At 40.3% G+C, this 16,140-nt stretch overlaps 1 protein-coding gene across 1 annotated transcript in view; it reads left to right on the top strand.

Annotated features, from left to right (window-relative positions):
* The window catches only part of LOC148045501 (cysteine-rich protein 1-like), a 54,806-nt gene extending 42,064 nt beyond the window's left edge, over positions 1–12,742 (top strand). Inside the window, exons 2-4 of the mRNA XM_087715135.1 lie at positions 545–639; positions 9,048–9,102; positions 12,672–12,742. Coding sequence (XP_087571261.1) covers positions 545–639; positions 9,048–9,102; positions 12,672–12,742 — 221 coding nt within the window. The remainder of the gene's footprint in view (positions 1–544; positions 640–9,047; positions 9,103–12,671) is intronic.
* Positions 12,743–16,140: the final 3,398 nt, after the last annotated feature.

Genomic DNA, 16,140 nt, shown 5'->3' on the forward strand with positions numbered 1-16,140 from the left:
ACTGAACCACCGCATCCGTTTTCAAAAGTTTACACGCCCTTAAATTGGACAGAAGAGTCATTTGGGTGTAGTGGTTGAATCATCAGACTAGAAACTGGGAGACTGAATTCTAGTCCTGCAATAGGCTTAAAGCCATCTGGGTAACTTTGAGCCAACCACTTCTGAAAAAACCTTGCCAAAAAACCTGCAATGACTCCTCCAGGCTGTCTCCAAGAATCAGAAATGATTGAATGGAAGGGAAAAAAATAGACAACCTAAATGAAATGCATTAAACAGTTACATCTTAATATGCCTATGAGTTAAAGATAAGAATGATATCTTCATATATTATAAACCAAAGATAAGAATAATAAAAGAGAAACGGGTAGGGTTCAACAGAGGAAAAAAGACAAATTGCCTCTGTATTAAAAGATTCTATAACTCCTTCTATTCTGAAATTCCAGGCAGAAATTTTGCCGATCAAAGCTGCATTCCACATACTTTCTGCTATGAATGAGGGGCTTGGAGCTGTACAATTATTCATCCCTTTCCCCTCTCTTAACAGCTGAGCGGAGGCGTTCTCTTAGCAAGGACTACCATCCCCTCTGCCTGAAGTGCCACCACTGCAAACGGCAGCTCACTCCTGGCCAGCATGCTGAGGTACAGACAAAACCATTCCATCTGTCTTCCTCCGTAACTTGTGATACCCTGACAGCAATCTCCCCTGAGAGAGGGCTCCGCTTTCAAAGGCTGCCTGGGATTGGTTTGCCTGTGAATATCGCTTTCATCTTTGACTTGGGGAGAGGGAAAGGGCAGGAATATACATAGGCTAGAGTTAATTTAAATCCAGCAGAATGGAATGTGTGTGTGCAGTGTGTGTGTGTGTGTGTGTATGTGTGTGTGAGAGAAAGAGAGAGAGAGAAACAGAGACAGAGAAAGAGACAGAGAAATAGAGACAGAGACAGATAGAGATAGAGAGGGGGGATATATTGCAAGGGGAACCTCGGTTTTTTTATATCTCTACATACCAGTGGTGAAATTCATTTTTTTTACTACCGGTTCTGTGGGCGTGGCTTGGTGGGCATGGCAGGAGAAGGATACTGCAAAATCTCCATTCCCTCCCCACTCTGGGGCCAGTCAGAGGTGGTATTTGCCTGTTCTCCAAACTACTCAAAATTTCCACTACTAATTCTCCAGAACCTGCTGAATTTCACCCATGCTACATACACTGCATCTTCATGTATGTCACCCAGAGACTCAGTCAGTTTTAGTCAAGATGCCAGGTTTTCTGGAGAGATTTTTCTTTCAGTCCTCATTTGCACATGAGAAAGTATGGTGAGATATAAGCCTTGTTCCCCCTTAGGTAGCTCTCAGGCTCTCTGTTCCTTTTGGATTTTGGAAGGCAACTGGATGTCTAGAGAACTATGGCAACTCCCCCATGTTTTGTCCAATTCATTCCTTCATAGAGCTCCCCCCCCCCCGTCCCCTGTGATTCATGTCGCTTAGTTATGGCTCAGTAGGCAGGTGGACTCTGTGATGGAATGTAGATTGCACTTGATTACATGGAGAAAGAGACTAATTACAGTAAAGGCCTACCAAGCTTGACAGCAGAGGGAAGACTCAAAATAGCTCCACTTCTGCATCCAATCGCTCTGCAATGACAAATAACAGAATGCCATAAAAACCAGGTAAAGATACCCTCAAGTTAGTCAACCCCAGGTGACTATATGGACATAACCATTGAGTTCCTTGATAGTAATAGGCACATGGTTTGCCTTTTTCCTGTTGTTTTTTAGAAACTGCCATCTGACCTACAATTCTGAGGTTTTCTAATGGTCTCTATCCAAGTACTAATGCTTACCTGCTTACTAGCACTGATGATTTGGGCAATGAAACATCTGCAAAGAAACAACCATGCTCAGAGACGGTTCCACCACAAAACCGCACTCGACTAAACCGCGCCTGACTAAACCGCGTCGCTGATGTCATCAACAGGGCGACAACAGCGCGGAGACAGAAGCACGCTGTAAACCTAAACCTAAAATTAACCCCTAAACCTAACCCCCCTAAATCTAATCCTAAACCTAACCCTAAACCTAACCCTTAACCTAACCCTAAACCTAACCCTAAACCTAACCCTAAACCTAACCCTTAACCTAACCCTAAACCTAATCCTAACCCTTAACCTAACCCTAAACCTAAACCTAACCCTAACCCTAAACCTAAACCTAACCCTAACCCTAACCCTAACCCTTAACCTAACCCTAAACCTAACCCTAAACCTAACCCTAAACCTAACCCTTACCTTAAGTTGAATCGGCTTGCTTTCAAAGCGCTATTTAAAGCGCCCTTCTTTCTCCGCGCTGGCTGTTGTCGCCCTGTTGATGACATCAGCGACGCGGTTTAATCGGGCGTGGCTTAGTCGAGCACGGTTTTGACGGGTCATGCTCAGAGACCACTAAGGACACCTCAATCTTGCTTACCTTCCAAACCCAGACAAGGTTGGACTTCCACGTCACCTCAATGGAATATAACAAAATGGAAAAGATGCCTGGGCTAAATCCAGGTAGACAGGTAGTTCCAAGCTGGCTCTAGCAAGAGAAGCATTTGCACCCACTAAAACCTTAATGTCTTCCTCTTAAATTATCCTGTTACACAGTTATTGGAACTGGCGCAAGTTAGCGATAATACTATCTTGTTTTCAATGATGCTAAGTTGGAGCCAATGATGCAGAAGTTTCAATGCAGCAGCAGTAAATTATCTCTTATTAGTTCATCAAAAAAGAGGCCAGAGCCAAGAAACAACATCATTCCATTTCAGGAAAGGGAACTGTGAAGGATTGACTCCTTCTGTTGGGTAACAGGAAAGGAGAATCGATTCCAATGTACTTCCTTTTAGGGTGAATTCAAAGCATCAAATTAAGCTTACTGTCACTGTAAAGTGGTTTCCTTAAGAATGTCTGATCCAGTTTGCAGCATTAAATCAAGTTTTCTGCCTGGGATGCATGAACAATTCATAGAATATAAAATGGCCCTGACACAGCAAGAGGAGAAAGAGTATCATTTCAGCCACATTTAAAATACTTTGAGAAGAGAAGAAAAATATGCGCACTGAGCATAAAGTTGCAAGACCCACTTCCTGAAATTTACTTTTCACAGTCTTCCCTTAAGTCTTTTTTCTTCATTGGAAAAGCTCTAAATCTATGTTTCTCAAACTTGGCGAGCTTAAAACGTAAGGACTTCAACTCCCTCAGCCAACATGCTGGGTAGGGAATTCTGGGAGTTGAACTCCCCATGTCTTAAAGTTGCCAGATTTGATAAACCCTGGTTTAATTCTAATATTGATATTATTCATGGAATCATAGCACATTTATTTGAAGGCCTGAAAATGCAAAGGTGCACCCTTTGATCTCTTCCTTTATTTCCTTACTGTAGACTATTTAAGTCTATTGATACTGTTAGTCCAAGTTTGGGTAAACAGTGACTATCAATAAAGGAGAATATTTCTAGCTCAGGGTTGAAATGTGGGGTCCTTAGAGCTCCCTGAACTTGGTTGTTTTCTTACCCAAACTAGGTAACATCATCAGTGCTAGTAGTGATCCAAGCAATCTATACATGTCTCCTAAGAGAATTTAGCTTATTTTGGGATGCTGATAGATAGCCCTTTGCCATCTTGGTTGCTTCACTGGTCATACCTTGGACTTTTTGATTTGCTCATGAGAATGACTCCTTTGAAGTTGTTGGTTTATATGGAGAGTATCTTTTCTACTTTTGATGGAGTTCTCCCTAATGCAAATATCAGTTTCAGAGGAAGGATTTTCACTAAGATTGCAGTGAGGAAGGAAAGGGTTAAATGCACATGATATGATCCTGTTAATTATGAATGGCCTTAAGCTATGGATGCTATTTGCATATCTTAGCAGGATATGTTAAATATGCAGAAGTTAACACTGAAGACAGAGGTAAAGTGTCCAAGCAAGTTTTCAGAAATTGGCTGCAGAAATTCTCTGTTTGTCATCAGAGTTAGTAATGGAGGAGAGAGAACAATGTATTGAGCTGGTCTAATACAATTTCCTAGGTTCATCTGGAATAACATAATTAAAGGTAAAGGTTCCCCCACACATGCGTGCTAATCGTTTCCAGCTCTAGGGGTGGTGCTCATCTCCATTTGTAAGCCGAAAGGCCAGCGCTGTCTGAAGCCATGTGGTCATGACTAAACTCTGAAAGTGCACAGAGCACTGTTAACTTCCCAGCAAAGTGGTTCCTATTTTTCTACTTGAATTTTTTCGAACTGCTAGGTGGACAGAAACTGGAACAAGTAATGGGAGCTCACTCTTGTTATGCAACGCTAATGATTCGAACTGCCGAACTGCCAACCGTCTGATCGACCAGCTCAGCATCTTAGCCACTGAGCCACCACATCCCTATAATAACATAGAATAACATAGATATGATCAAACAGCAAATCACAAGCATTGCTCAAAAGGACCTGAAGTAAAACAAGATCTGTTCAGAAAGGAAACTACTTATGAAGACTGATTAGCTGACTTTCTTCTTACTACGAAATACCATGCAAAATCTGCCCTGCATAGGACAGACTAATAGGAGAATAAATGCACGCATCGCAGACCACAAGAATGCAGTAAGAAAAAAAGAAAAAACTTCCTCCCTTTTCCAGCACCTTAAAGTTACAGGACATGAAATTAATTTTGAATCTCCAAAACAGAACACTTCAACAAGAGAATAATTATGGAAGCTATCGAAATAGAGAAACACCCCCACAGTGTGAATAAATGTGATGATACCTCCCGCCTACCAGACATCTGGAAACTAGCCCTAGTCAACAAACGATCCCCACCCACCACCCAAGCCGTTACAACACAAAACAGCAACGGACACACAGCCAGCACCAATCAGCACCAATCTACCAATCATGATTCAGCCACACAATCAATCAATCCACTTACTGAAACAAAGCCAGCACTACACACACACACACACACACACACACACACCAAGATTTATAGAAAGACAGCAGCTCTGACCACGCTTTACTCACACAAACACGAAGCCAAAAACACCAGCCTGAAGATGGTGAGTGAGACCTCGTCGAAACATTGCCAAGACAATCTCAATCTTACATGGGAATAGACCCTAATACAACAAGACCAGCACGTGTGTGTGTGTGTGTGTGTGTGTGTGTGTGTATTCCTATAGACCCCCTGTTTTTTTTCTTTGCTGTGGATTAGGAAATACAATCCAGAGCAGCACATATTTTTGAACTGTTTGGGTTGGACCCAGACTATTTATCAATTACACATTAATGTCAATGATGATTTGAGCACTGAAAAGTAATTCATGAAGTTTCATATCCAAAGACATGACTTCCCAATGATGCAACCTGGAAATTGTTGCAGAACACGATTGCTCTGTACAGGTGTGCTTTTCACTTACCTTCCCTACTGGTTCACAAATGTGAGCATGCCTGTCCGTGCATGCACTCAGCCTTCCACAGATGCGCTTTGCCTTTAAAAAGGGCCTAAATGGGATGCCATAGAGCCAGGATGGATGGGTGGGGCCACCCACGATTTCCACTACCAGTTCAGGCGAACCAATCTGAACTGGCAGAATGCCACCTCTGGCTCTGTAGATCAACTCTTCATCAGGAAACCAGAAACCAAGGGAACTTCCATTTTGACTCCCGCCATTCTTTCAAAGCAGCTTAAACATGTTCCACTTGTATTCTCTTTTGTTGATTCAAAAGCACGAGCATGAGAAAAGATCACCACCTCGTCTAGGTTGCTGCGTAATTTCAAGCAAGAAAAATCTCTTTGCCTTCATTCCACATCAAGGCAGGAGGAGTGGGAAACACCCCAAAGCAATCTAGCACTTCGGAAAGGAGATCCATCAAGTGAAGAGAAAATGGAAACTGGCATTTCATCCCTGTTTGCTTTGCCAAGGCTGCTGAGGGGAAGAAACTGCGGAGAAGAAGCAGGTTTTCTTTCCCTTACAAGATCTTTTAAGGCTCCGAAACTCAGGAACCAGGAGGAGGGAATGCAAAAGTGCTTTTTCAAGAGGCAACTGGACTGTCTTGTTTTTTCTTTGAAGACATTTTGCTTCTCATCCAAGAAGCTTCTTCAGCTCTGACTAGATGGTGGGGAATGAAAGGATTATATTCTTTGCCAACAGCTGGTCATTTGCGTTCTTTTAGAGAGTCAATGAGGCCACTTGGAGGTTTATCTGTATCCTCAGGGTCACCTGAGTAGTGCAAATGAGTGTGAAGCCTTTTTGGCTGCAGGATGTTTTCCACCATGGCCACGCCAGTGGTGGGTTCCGGATCCTGTTGCAACCGGTACGCTGCAATGGGGCCTGGCGTCCACCACGTGAATGTGCGCAGCAGGCGCACAGCGCATGCATGCATACTTACCGCCCGCGATGCTCCAGCTGCTCAGCGGAGCATCGCACAGGCACTGTACACTCCGTGCGCAAAAGCCCCAATCGGCTCAAATAGCAGTAAGGAGAACGGGTGGGCCCTCCGGAGCACCAGGAACGGTACCTGGGCCACGTCACCCAGGTACGTGGCCCAGTTGTGGGTCATATCCCACCACAGGGCCACGCCCACCCAGCAACCAGGCAGCAAAGCTGTTGCTAACATTTTTGAATTTTGACTTACCTGTCAGATCAAACCAGCTGGGTAGATACCACTAGGGAGCGATGATGTGGTAACTAAATCTTCCTCAAGGCAATCTGATTTCCAACTGAAACACAGATTTGGAACCATTCCTCTTCCATTGCAGCGACATGGAACTAAGTTGGCTTAGTTGCCAGACAAAATTGATGCTGTTGGTCATCAGCATGATCATGAAGGGATATGAAGGCTGGGAAAAGGCACATTCAGACTGGTAAGATTTGTTACTGTAATCCTATAATAAATCTAGTATTGGCATTCATAACTTTGATTTCCTTCTATGGCCTTCTACTTTGAAGGGCTGATATCAATCTTGCCAGTCTGAACATACCGCTCCCCTCCCTGCCTTTATCCCAAGGAGAACTAGGGAGGGTCAAGCCTGAAGTATTTTCTCAAATTATATTTCTGTTTTGGGCTTGGATTTATCTTATCTGACCAATGTCTTGCCTTGGCTACTTCCTCCTGTCCCTCAAGGTTACTCTCACAACCCCTTACAGTCATGAACCCAGTACTGTTGAGATAGTGAACAGTACTTTTCCTTCATCAGTAAGAAATTTCAGCATTGCAAGTAGTGTAGATGATGGTAAGACTTTAACTCAAGATTCAGTCTTGGTTAGCATTTTATAAATTAAGCACTACGTTCTACCAGCACCAACACAATTTCTCTGGGCAAAACATACCCGGGTGCTAATAGTTGCTCCAGTGCATTTCAGCCTTGAAGAATAGGCGATCCTGAATGGGCAAAAAGGGTGGGGCTCAACTGGCAATGACTTTAACATTGTGCTGAACTCAGAGTAAACCCTCCTAATAAAGAGAAAATAAAATCCAAAACTAAAGTACAACTGCAATCTCTCAGTCATAACTGTTTGAACTCTCCACATGGGATCCCTTGCTAAGTTCTCCACTTTTATCCTGTTTCCCCATGTAACAACAGCCATGTGTTTTACTCTGCATGATCACACCCACATCTTTGCCAGAATTTAAATCTCCTTAACAAGAACATTTGGGGGAGGCATAATGGCAGATCTCCTCTATCCCCCATGTGGAAATGTTTTTAGACTGAAGGTACATTGCAGGAATTTGAGAAAGAGTTAATAATAAGAAATGGTAAAAAGGGGTGTCTTGCTAATTCATTGATTGGGGTTCTTTTTTCAAAACACCCAAATATGTTGGACTGGCACATATGTTTAATTTTCCATTAGCACCTGATTTAAGGAAAATAGACTTCAAAGAGAAAATAAAACTTGGGTGGACTTCAAAGTGTCTGGAATAGGAGGATTCAGTTTAAACTTTCAAGCATCTTTTGGCAAATATATGAGTAATTCAGAGGAAAAACGTTCAAGTAGTGCTAGAAAAATGTGCATTATAACGTACACAGGCTTTCTGCAGAGTTTTTTTGTTTTGTTTAAAAAGAGAAACCTTCATACTGCTGTAGAAATAAAATGGAAAGGTGGAACGGTGAGAAACTGACTTGACAAATGTATCCATCCTACTCAGGTTGAGCAGATGGATAGCAAGTGTGTGCATGGATAATAGTAGTACCAATCTTTCTTGCCAGAACTCCAGCAGGAGCATCTCTTATATCACAGACATGTTTGTTCCAGATTCAGACTGATTCATACTCTCTTTCTTTCTTCAAGTGGCAATTTCGCTTTTAGCCCAGTGGGATGTGATATAAATTCCAATGATTTTGAATACTTATGATCAGGATCCTATTGTCTATCCTCAGATATTATGCACTATCAGCATGCAGTACAACAGCCTCCATGAGATTAACACTCCATGAATATCTTTAATAAATATGCAACAATGGATCCTGTAAGAGGCGCGGTGGCTCAGTGGCTTAATGATGTTGGAGATGATTTCTGCTCCAGAGATTCAAGTCCTAGCATTGGGTGGTGGGGTGAGCTTTCATCACTCATTTCAGCTTCTGTCCACCTAAGCATATTCTATGCAAGTAGATAAACTGTTACCATTTGGGGGGGGGGGGAGAGAATGGGTTAGTGTTCTGTGCTGGTAGTCAGTTTCCTGCCCTCTGAACCTTCCTGGTTGTAGGTAATGTATGGAATTATCAGACATGGATCAGCTTGGATTCAAAATAATCCAAGCTCAAAATGGCTCTGGGGAGGGAGGCAGCCTTGGATGATGCTATAGGAAGAGCCACTTGTCTTTTTTTCTGGTGCAAAGCCATCTCGCCCTCTTGTGACGCACCATGGGAAGCATGCAAGTGTTTCCTTCAATGGAGCTGGTACCTTGGCAGCCAAACTACTACTCTGAAATTGCTAATGTAACAATGCCATATGATGATGATGATGATGATGATGATGATGATGATGATGATGATGATGATGATAAATCTTGTTTCTTGTCTTCTTTCACAGTATGATGACAAGCCTTATTGCACTCATTGCTATCTTCAGCGTTTTGGACCAAGAGGTAAATTTAAGACCTGGAATCTTGTGAGGGAGAGCCATACAAACATACAGACACAAGCCCATTTTTCACCGATCTGAAATGGGCAAGTGTGGGAGGCATGAAGACAGGTGCAATCGTGCTCCTGCTCTTAAGTAATCACTTAAATCCATGCCTATGTTTTTCATGCCACATTAATTTGTGGCATGCCACTTGTGGATCTTCTAAGCCCTTATGCCTGATTAGTTGCATGCAAATGAAAATTGAATCAGGACAAATCTGAGGACTCTATGAAGGTAACTCGGTGTCAAGGGAGGCATCATATAGATTGCCTTACAGAACTTATTGGAGGGCATGTTATGAACGATGTAACCTACTTCAAGTGACTGGATTACTGGATCCAATCCCATCGTGGGTTGGAAAGAAAGTAATCTGCAGTGAACTGTTCAGTATTATCAGACCATCCAAACTATACTGATTTCATAGAAGTTTACTTTAAAGGTCTGCAGCATCTGGGTAGCTCTAATTCTATCACTTCAGCAACAGTTCTGCTGGTAATAATGAAAAGTCTTTTTAATCTACAGAAGATAAGATAAATCATTCCTATCTTTACTTCGGCATGGTCCAACGCCTTCCTTTTTCTGTACATAGAAGTTGTGATGAAAAGGTGAGAACAAAGGAGCTGCTAATTCTCTGTTCTTCATACAGATTATGGAGCTGCCATTTTACTTAGCAAGCTCTTTCCAAACTTGAGATTTGTAGAACACAATATGCTGCTTTCCGGCTGCATTGTTGGGAAGCCTAGTCCTCAATCTCTCTTTCCATTGCTTAGGATCCATTGTATGAAGAAAAATAGTCCAACAAATTAGTAGCGGCAAAGAAAGCTTATTTGAAAGACTGACAGATCCTTTTCAGAGTGTATTCTTAGCTTCATCCAGAGTGGCAAATTTGGCATTTGATCAATCGAGTCAATTTTGTTTTACTGTGATGAAGTAAACAGAGTTGAATTTTAGAAACTTTTACAAGAATAAGAAGAAAGTTGAATATTCAACTTTTCTAAATTTAAAATAATAATTCCAGTTTATGCCCTTAAGTATAAGATCAAAGTTTGGTTATTATAATTTTTCCAAATCTGTTATACAATAGAATGGAACAGAATGGAATGGAATGCAGGATGGAGTGGGGTGGGGTGGCATGGCATGGAGAGTGGAGTAGATTGTAAAGAGTAGAGTGTGGATAGTGGAGTGGAGTGGGGTGGGGTAGGGTAGGGTAGAGTAGGATAAGATACAATATGATACAATAGGATGCAGTAGGTTATAGTAGGATAGGATAGCTTTATTTGGCCAAGTGTGATTAGATTGTTTTAGATTGTTTAGATTTGACTGTTTTAGATTGTAAATCCATTAAAGAAGCAATCTCTCAACTTGATCTTTATAAATCACAACTAAAAGATGTTTTTATATAAACATATCAGTAATACCCACAATTAGTTATTATGCTAGTGGATGGCCTTTCCAGAAATTCTGAAATTTACCTAAAAATTATATTTGGTTTGTTTATTCCTTTGCTCCCACCCTCAATGTTATTTAACAATTCCTAATTATTTACGAAACATGTGAGTACCTTTACTGTCTATTTTTTTCCCTGTGCTCCCATTTTGCCTTTTCTTGTCATACTGGCTTCTAAGATCCTTAGTCTTGTTTCTCTTAACATTATTTTTCTACAGCACCTATCAACTATGATACATTTAAAAATAGCATTAAGGTCAAGTCATGCTAACCATTCTATCATTGAGATATGGTCAGTGAATAGAAACAATTTGGTTATTGAGCCATAGGTACCTGAGTGAGTCTTCTCCCTGTCACCACTCAGGGTCAATTCAGCGTACTATGAATGTTCTCTTACAATGGCAATTTAAGCAGGCTATACATAAGAGGGTGGGGGAATCTCATAGGTTTGGTAGTGAATGTGTGTGTGGGGGGGGTACCTTTTATCACAGTAGGTTGGCTAGATTCTAGATGCAAAAATCCATCTTGAGGTCAAGAACATGCAATCTTTCAAGATCTCCAAATGTCTTTATCCAGCTAATTGTTGTAAAAATCAGTTGGGCAGAGAAAAAAACCAACCTTAAGGAAATGTCCAATTAGAATACAAACATTCCAGTAATCCAGTGAATTCTATCCTGACATCATATTTTCAGATCTTTAAGAAATGTTTTGGGTTTTTTTTTTCCATCTGAATTCAGCTTAAATATTTGTAGTCTCTTCTTCTCCCTCTTCCTCCCTCAAGCATATCTTGAGATTCAAACAATGGGAATAAGTTCTGACTTTTCCATCTCTGGTCTCCTAGAATGGTTTCTTTTAATGTCTTACCTGATGAGATAAAAAATATCAAACATTTGCATATTTTTCATGGGTCTTAAATTAGCTAAATTGAGACAATATCCTCATGCGTATTTTAAATCTTAAAGTAGTGTGTGATGTTTCCTTCAGATGACATGAATAACAGTGGGTTGCCAAGTTTATTTAACCTTGGTTTGCTTAATTGGACACAGTGGCTTGGTCCACTCACTGTACTAAACCCAAACAACCTTCCTACATTTTGATTTAGTATCATGTGCTAAGTATTCCTTTGTTCATGGCAGTACTATTGAAAATATGGTTACTGGATCTGGACTACAAAAATGCAGACAATAAAGTTTCCTATCTCCCTCTTCCATGTAGTGGTCATTTGGCTTTTTGGAACCCAGATCTAGACATTTTAGCCAAGAACTGCAGTTTTGTCTTACCTCTCTTCTCTCTGCAAATGCAGCCGATGAAAGTTTGCAAGAAAAAGAAATATGCATTAGGATACGTTTTTCTTCTGAGATCATAAGATTTCCTTGGAAAAGTCTTGGTGCTAGGTAAAGATGAAGTGTAGATTATTTGGAACAGGTCAGTTACAACTTGTTTTCTTTGTTTAATTCAATTAAATTGCATTGTATTCATACATAGAAATACACACACGCGCACACATATATTCCAATAAAGTTTAATTTTATGTATCCCTTGTGAGATTAAACTAGCTCTGAAAAGTTGGAATAAAGGAGAACTAATAGCTTTAATCATATGCTTCTACACTATAGGACCAGAAGCTTGTCATTTTATTTCAATTTTCCCTGTTAATTGCCAATATTATATTTTGCAAACTTTCTGCAACACTGAGCCAGTGTAATTTCCTAGAAAGGATAAATTTTGACAAAAAGGTTAAAGAAAGTGATACAGATTAGATTTCTGGTGCAGCATCTTTCCTGCCATGTGTCTATATTTTAATTGTCTAACTTCTTTCTTTTTTTATTTATCATATTTTGGAACCCGTCCATCTCTCTCACAGAGGAACTCTGGGCTACGTACAACAACGTATTAAACCATAAAAACCTCACCTAAAAGTTACACATTTAAAAAAGATGCAAGAATGATTAAAATACTGTTAAAAATAGTTAAAAGGCGGAGGGTGGGGGCTTTCAGCGCTAACCTATGAAGATTAAATGCAGGTTTTTTTCTTTATCAATCCATCCATCTATTCTATCCCTAACATTATTATTATTTTTTAAGGAGCAAGACCTTCAAGATTGCGTTCATCTTTTGGTGCTTTTTCTTCTTCCCGAGTTCCAGCACAAATCTGAAAATCCAGCTAGATGCCTGGCTTTTGTTATGTTGCAGAAGTAGCATTTTATAAAACAATATGCCAAGTTCACATTTAAAGGACTTTATCACTTGGTTATAAATATGAGTCCAAATAAGTCAAAACAGTTCCTCAAAGTATGTTAATGCTACAGCTGCTTTAGATAGCAGCTGTGATAAATACATTTTCAATAGGTTGCAGTTAATATCTGCCAAAAATATAGGTACTATCTTTTGGTATGTGCAGTGTTTCAATGAACAATTTAGTTCTGCGCCTTTTAGTCAGCATTACATCTTTTTCCTTTTCATTCAGAAATGAAGCAAAAAAAAAAAGTTGAATGCACATGTCTAATGCAGACAAGAGAGAGCAGGAATGGCCCAATTTCACAATCAATCCAGGTAGTCATGGGCATATTCATATATTTGTTGGCAATAGGAAATATGAATTGAGTTTTCATGTTTGATATACTGTATGTTTCATGTTTCATGCAATATTCTCCTAGAGCTTTGAGGTAAACATGAGCAATAAGAATATATTGCAACAAGTTCTCTATTGTCCCTAACTTACATAATTGGCATTCTGTCATTAGCAACCACTTATGGGAACCATAGGTCTAATCCATGCAATCCTACAGTGTAAGCACTAAACTCAGCATGATTTACTTTTGAGAAAATGTACTGCATTATGCTGTAAAATAATCCTCGGATTTACATATAATGAAACTACATCTCATTATAAAGAACTAATGGCAACCAAGCCACATTTCCAACACAAATAATAATTCACTTTTTTGCAGTTGTTTTCATGTATTACGTCAAGAGGCTTCTCAATCGGCCAACCAAGGTAGTATTCCATTGACAGAGTGGTGTAATTTCTATGTGGAATAGACTTGATATGATTTGACAGCTTTTGAGTTTTGAATTGAGTTTTGATTGATCAATCTATTGTTCACCCCCTTGAATGTTTAAATTAATAGAAAGTGGGGCATAATTTTATTCCAAATAAGGAAATAATTTGAACAGTTACTGTTACTTCTGGTAACTTCTGAGGGCCCAGAGCTACATGATCACCTTAGGTAAATGAAGGAATAAATCTATACTCCTCCAAAAATACAACTCTTGTCTTTTGTTGGTGTGTGATGGAATCAATTTACTATCATATTTTTCCCCACTCATATATTTCAAGATGTTTCTTAGGAACACAAAGAATGACAAGATAAGAAAACCACCACTCAGAAATAATGAGAACTGAAGAGAATGTATAGGTATGGGTATGGATATATGTACATGTACATGTGCATGTGTATATAATTGGCTTGAAAAAATATCTTCAATTTAGAAAAATTATACTGGGCAGTGGTGGAGGACAAAATATAAGCAAGTACATGCAGCCTTGTCTCCTAAGAAGTTTAATTTCATTCCCTTCTTTCTGTCCTCTTGAAAATACCATGTCCTTTGAAATATACATCATTCCACATCCACTTTCTCCTTTTACACCTTGCACACTTTTTCCTGCTCAAAATCACTTTTTCTAACTCAATATGTCATGTAAGATTGAAAGCAGCTGTCGTGGACACCGCAATGTTGCCCTCCCTTATTCTGTTCTTCTTAACTCTTGTTATAAATAGCGAAATAGGCCCCTGAATTAACTCTATGAACTAAAGGCACCAAGCACTTTGCTGTAAAATCTAAACAGCAGAAGGAGAAAATTCTCTTCCTGTGTTTGCAACCTCTAACTAAGCAAATCACTCACGGTTTGACCTTGAGTATATCAGTAACAAATCTCCACGTCTTGCTGAGAATATTGCCTGTATTATTTTTTCAACTGCCCTGCGCTTGCTTCCTTAATAAAATATAAACCACTGGACATGGAAAGAGATTTGGTACCTTTGGGTAAGTGAGTTTGTTCTTGCTCACAAAAAGGGCATACGTATTAATGTGATTGCACACATATCAGAGAAAATTCTGAAAAAAAGAGTATGTTCTTTCTAAACTATAAGCCTGGATTCTCCTTCATCTAGGAAAAGAATTATAAATACAAGATTGATGATATCACAAAATACAAAAAAAATATGTTTATTTATTTAGATGTTTGTTTGTTTGTTTAGCAATAGCAATAGCAGTTAGACTTATATACCGCTTCATAGGGCTTTCAGCCCTTTCTAAGCGGTTTACAGAGTCAGCATATTTCCCCCAACAACAATCCGGGTCCTCATTTTACCTACCTCGGAAGGATGGAAGGCTGAGTCAACCCTGAGCCGGTGAGATTTGAACAGCCGAACTACAGAACTGCAGTCAGCTGAAGTAGCCTGCAGTGCTGCATTTAACCACTGCGCCACGACTTGTAAGCTGCCCATCTCACGTAAAGGCAACTCTGGGTGACTTTCAAACATTAAAATATTAAAATCCAGTAAAACTTTACACAATAAATAACAGTAGTAATTTACAATTAGACTTTGGGGAGGAAGGGAGCAAGATGCGCACGGGGAGAGGTGGGTGTCTTCTCTTATTCTCTTATTACACCAGCCACCTCCAGGGTGATGCATCCCCATTGGGGGCTCAGGACAAATGGCAGAACCAAGTCTTCGGACCTTTACAGAAGATCAGAAGAGTGGGAATGGATCTCACCCAGTGGTGGGATTCACTTACCTTCCCTACCAGTTCACAAATGTGAGTGTGTGCATGAAGTGCTCACACATTATGTTGGGGTGGGTGGGCAAAGCCTCCCACAGCCACTGCTACCAAGTCACCTGAACCGGAGAGAGCCAGCTGAATACCACCACTGATCTCACCTCTCGGGGAGCTCTGATGTTCTAAAAGACAGGAGCCACATACAGTAGAAGAAGCTCTTCTTCTGAATCCCATCGGCTGAAATGCCTTGCCTGATGGATTTTTGCATCAGTTCTTTTACATCAGTTCTTTGTTTTTCAAACCAGCTAGCTAGAGCCTACTTTTTTTCTTCAATGTGTAATCTTCCTAAAATAAAAGCCAGCGAGTCCAGATCCATACATGATCACAGTGCACACTACCGTATTTCACTGAAAATAAGATCGGGTCTCATATTAATTTTTGCTCCAAAAGATGCATTAGGACTTATTTTCTGGTAAGGTCTTTGCCACCAAACTAAGCCAGCAAAAGAAGAGGCCACACTATGAGCAGAATGGGTCTCTTTACTGGAGTCTCAGCTTGGCACATGGTGAACAATATAAGTAAAAGGATTTCTAGCCAAGATTACTGGCTTCTGCTAGCCAGCTGGCTATACAACAGAGGTGGGTTCCTACCAGTTCGCACCTATTCGGTAGAACCGGTTCGTCAAGTCTACCGAACCGGTTAGAAGAGGTTCCATCAGTAGACCCATAAAGCAGGCCACACCTACAGAAGAGGTTCCAAAAATTTTTGA

The sequence above is a fragment of the Thamnophis sirtalis genome, unplaced genomic scaffold (assembly GCF_051295495.1).
Source record: "Thamnophis sirtalis isolate CommonGarterSnake01/CBP01778 unplaced genomic scaffold, rThaSir2_p1.2 scaffold_5, whole genome shotgun sequence".
In the NCBI taxonomy this organism is placed as follows: Eukaryota; Metazoa; Chordata; class Lepidosauria; order Squamata; family Natricidae; genus Thamnophis; species Thamnophis sirtalis.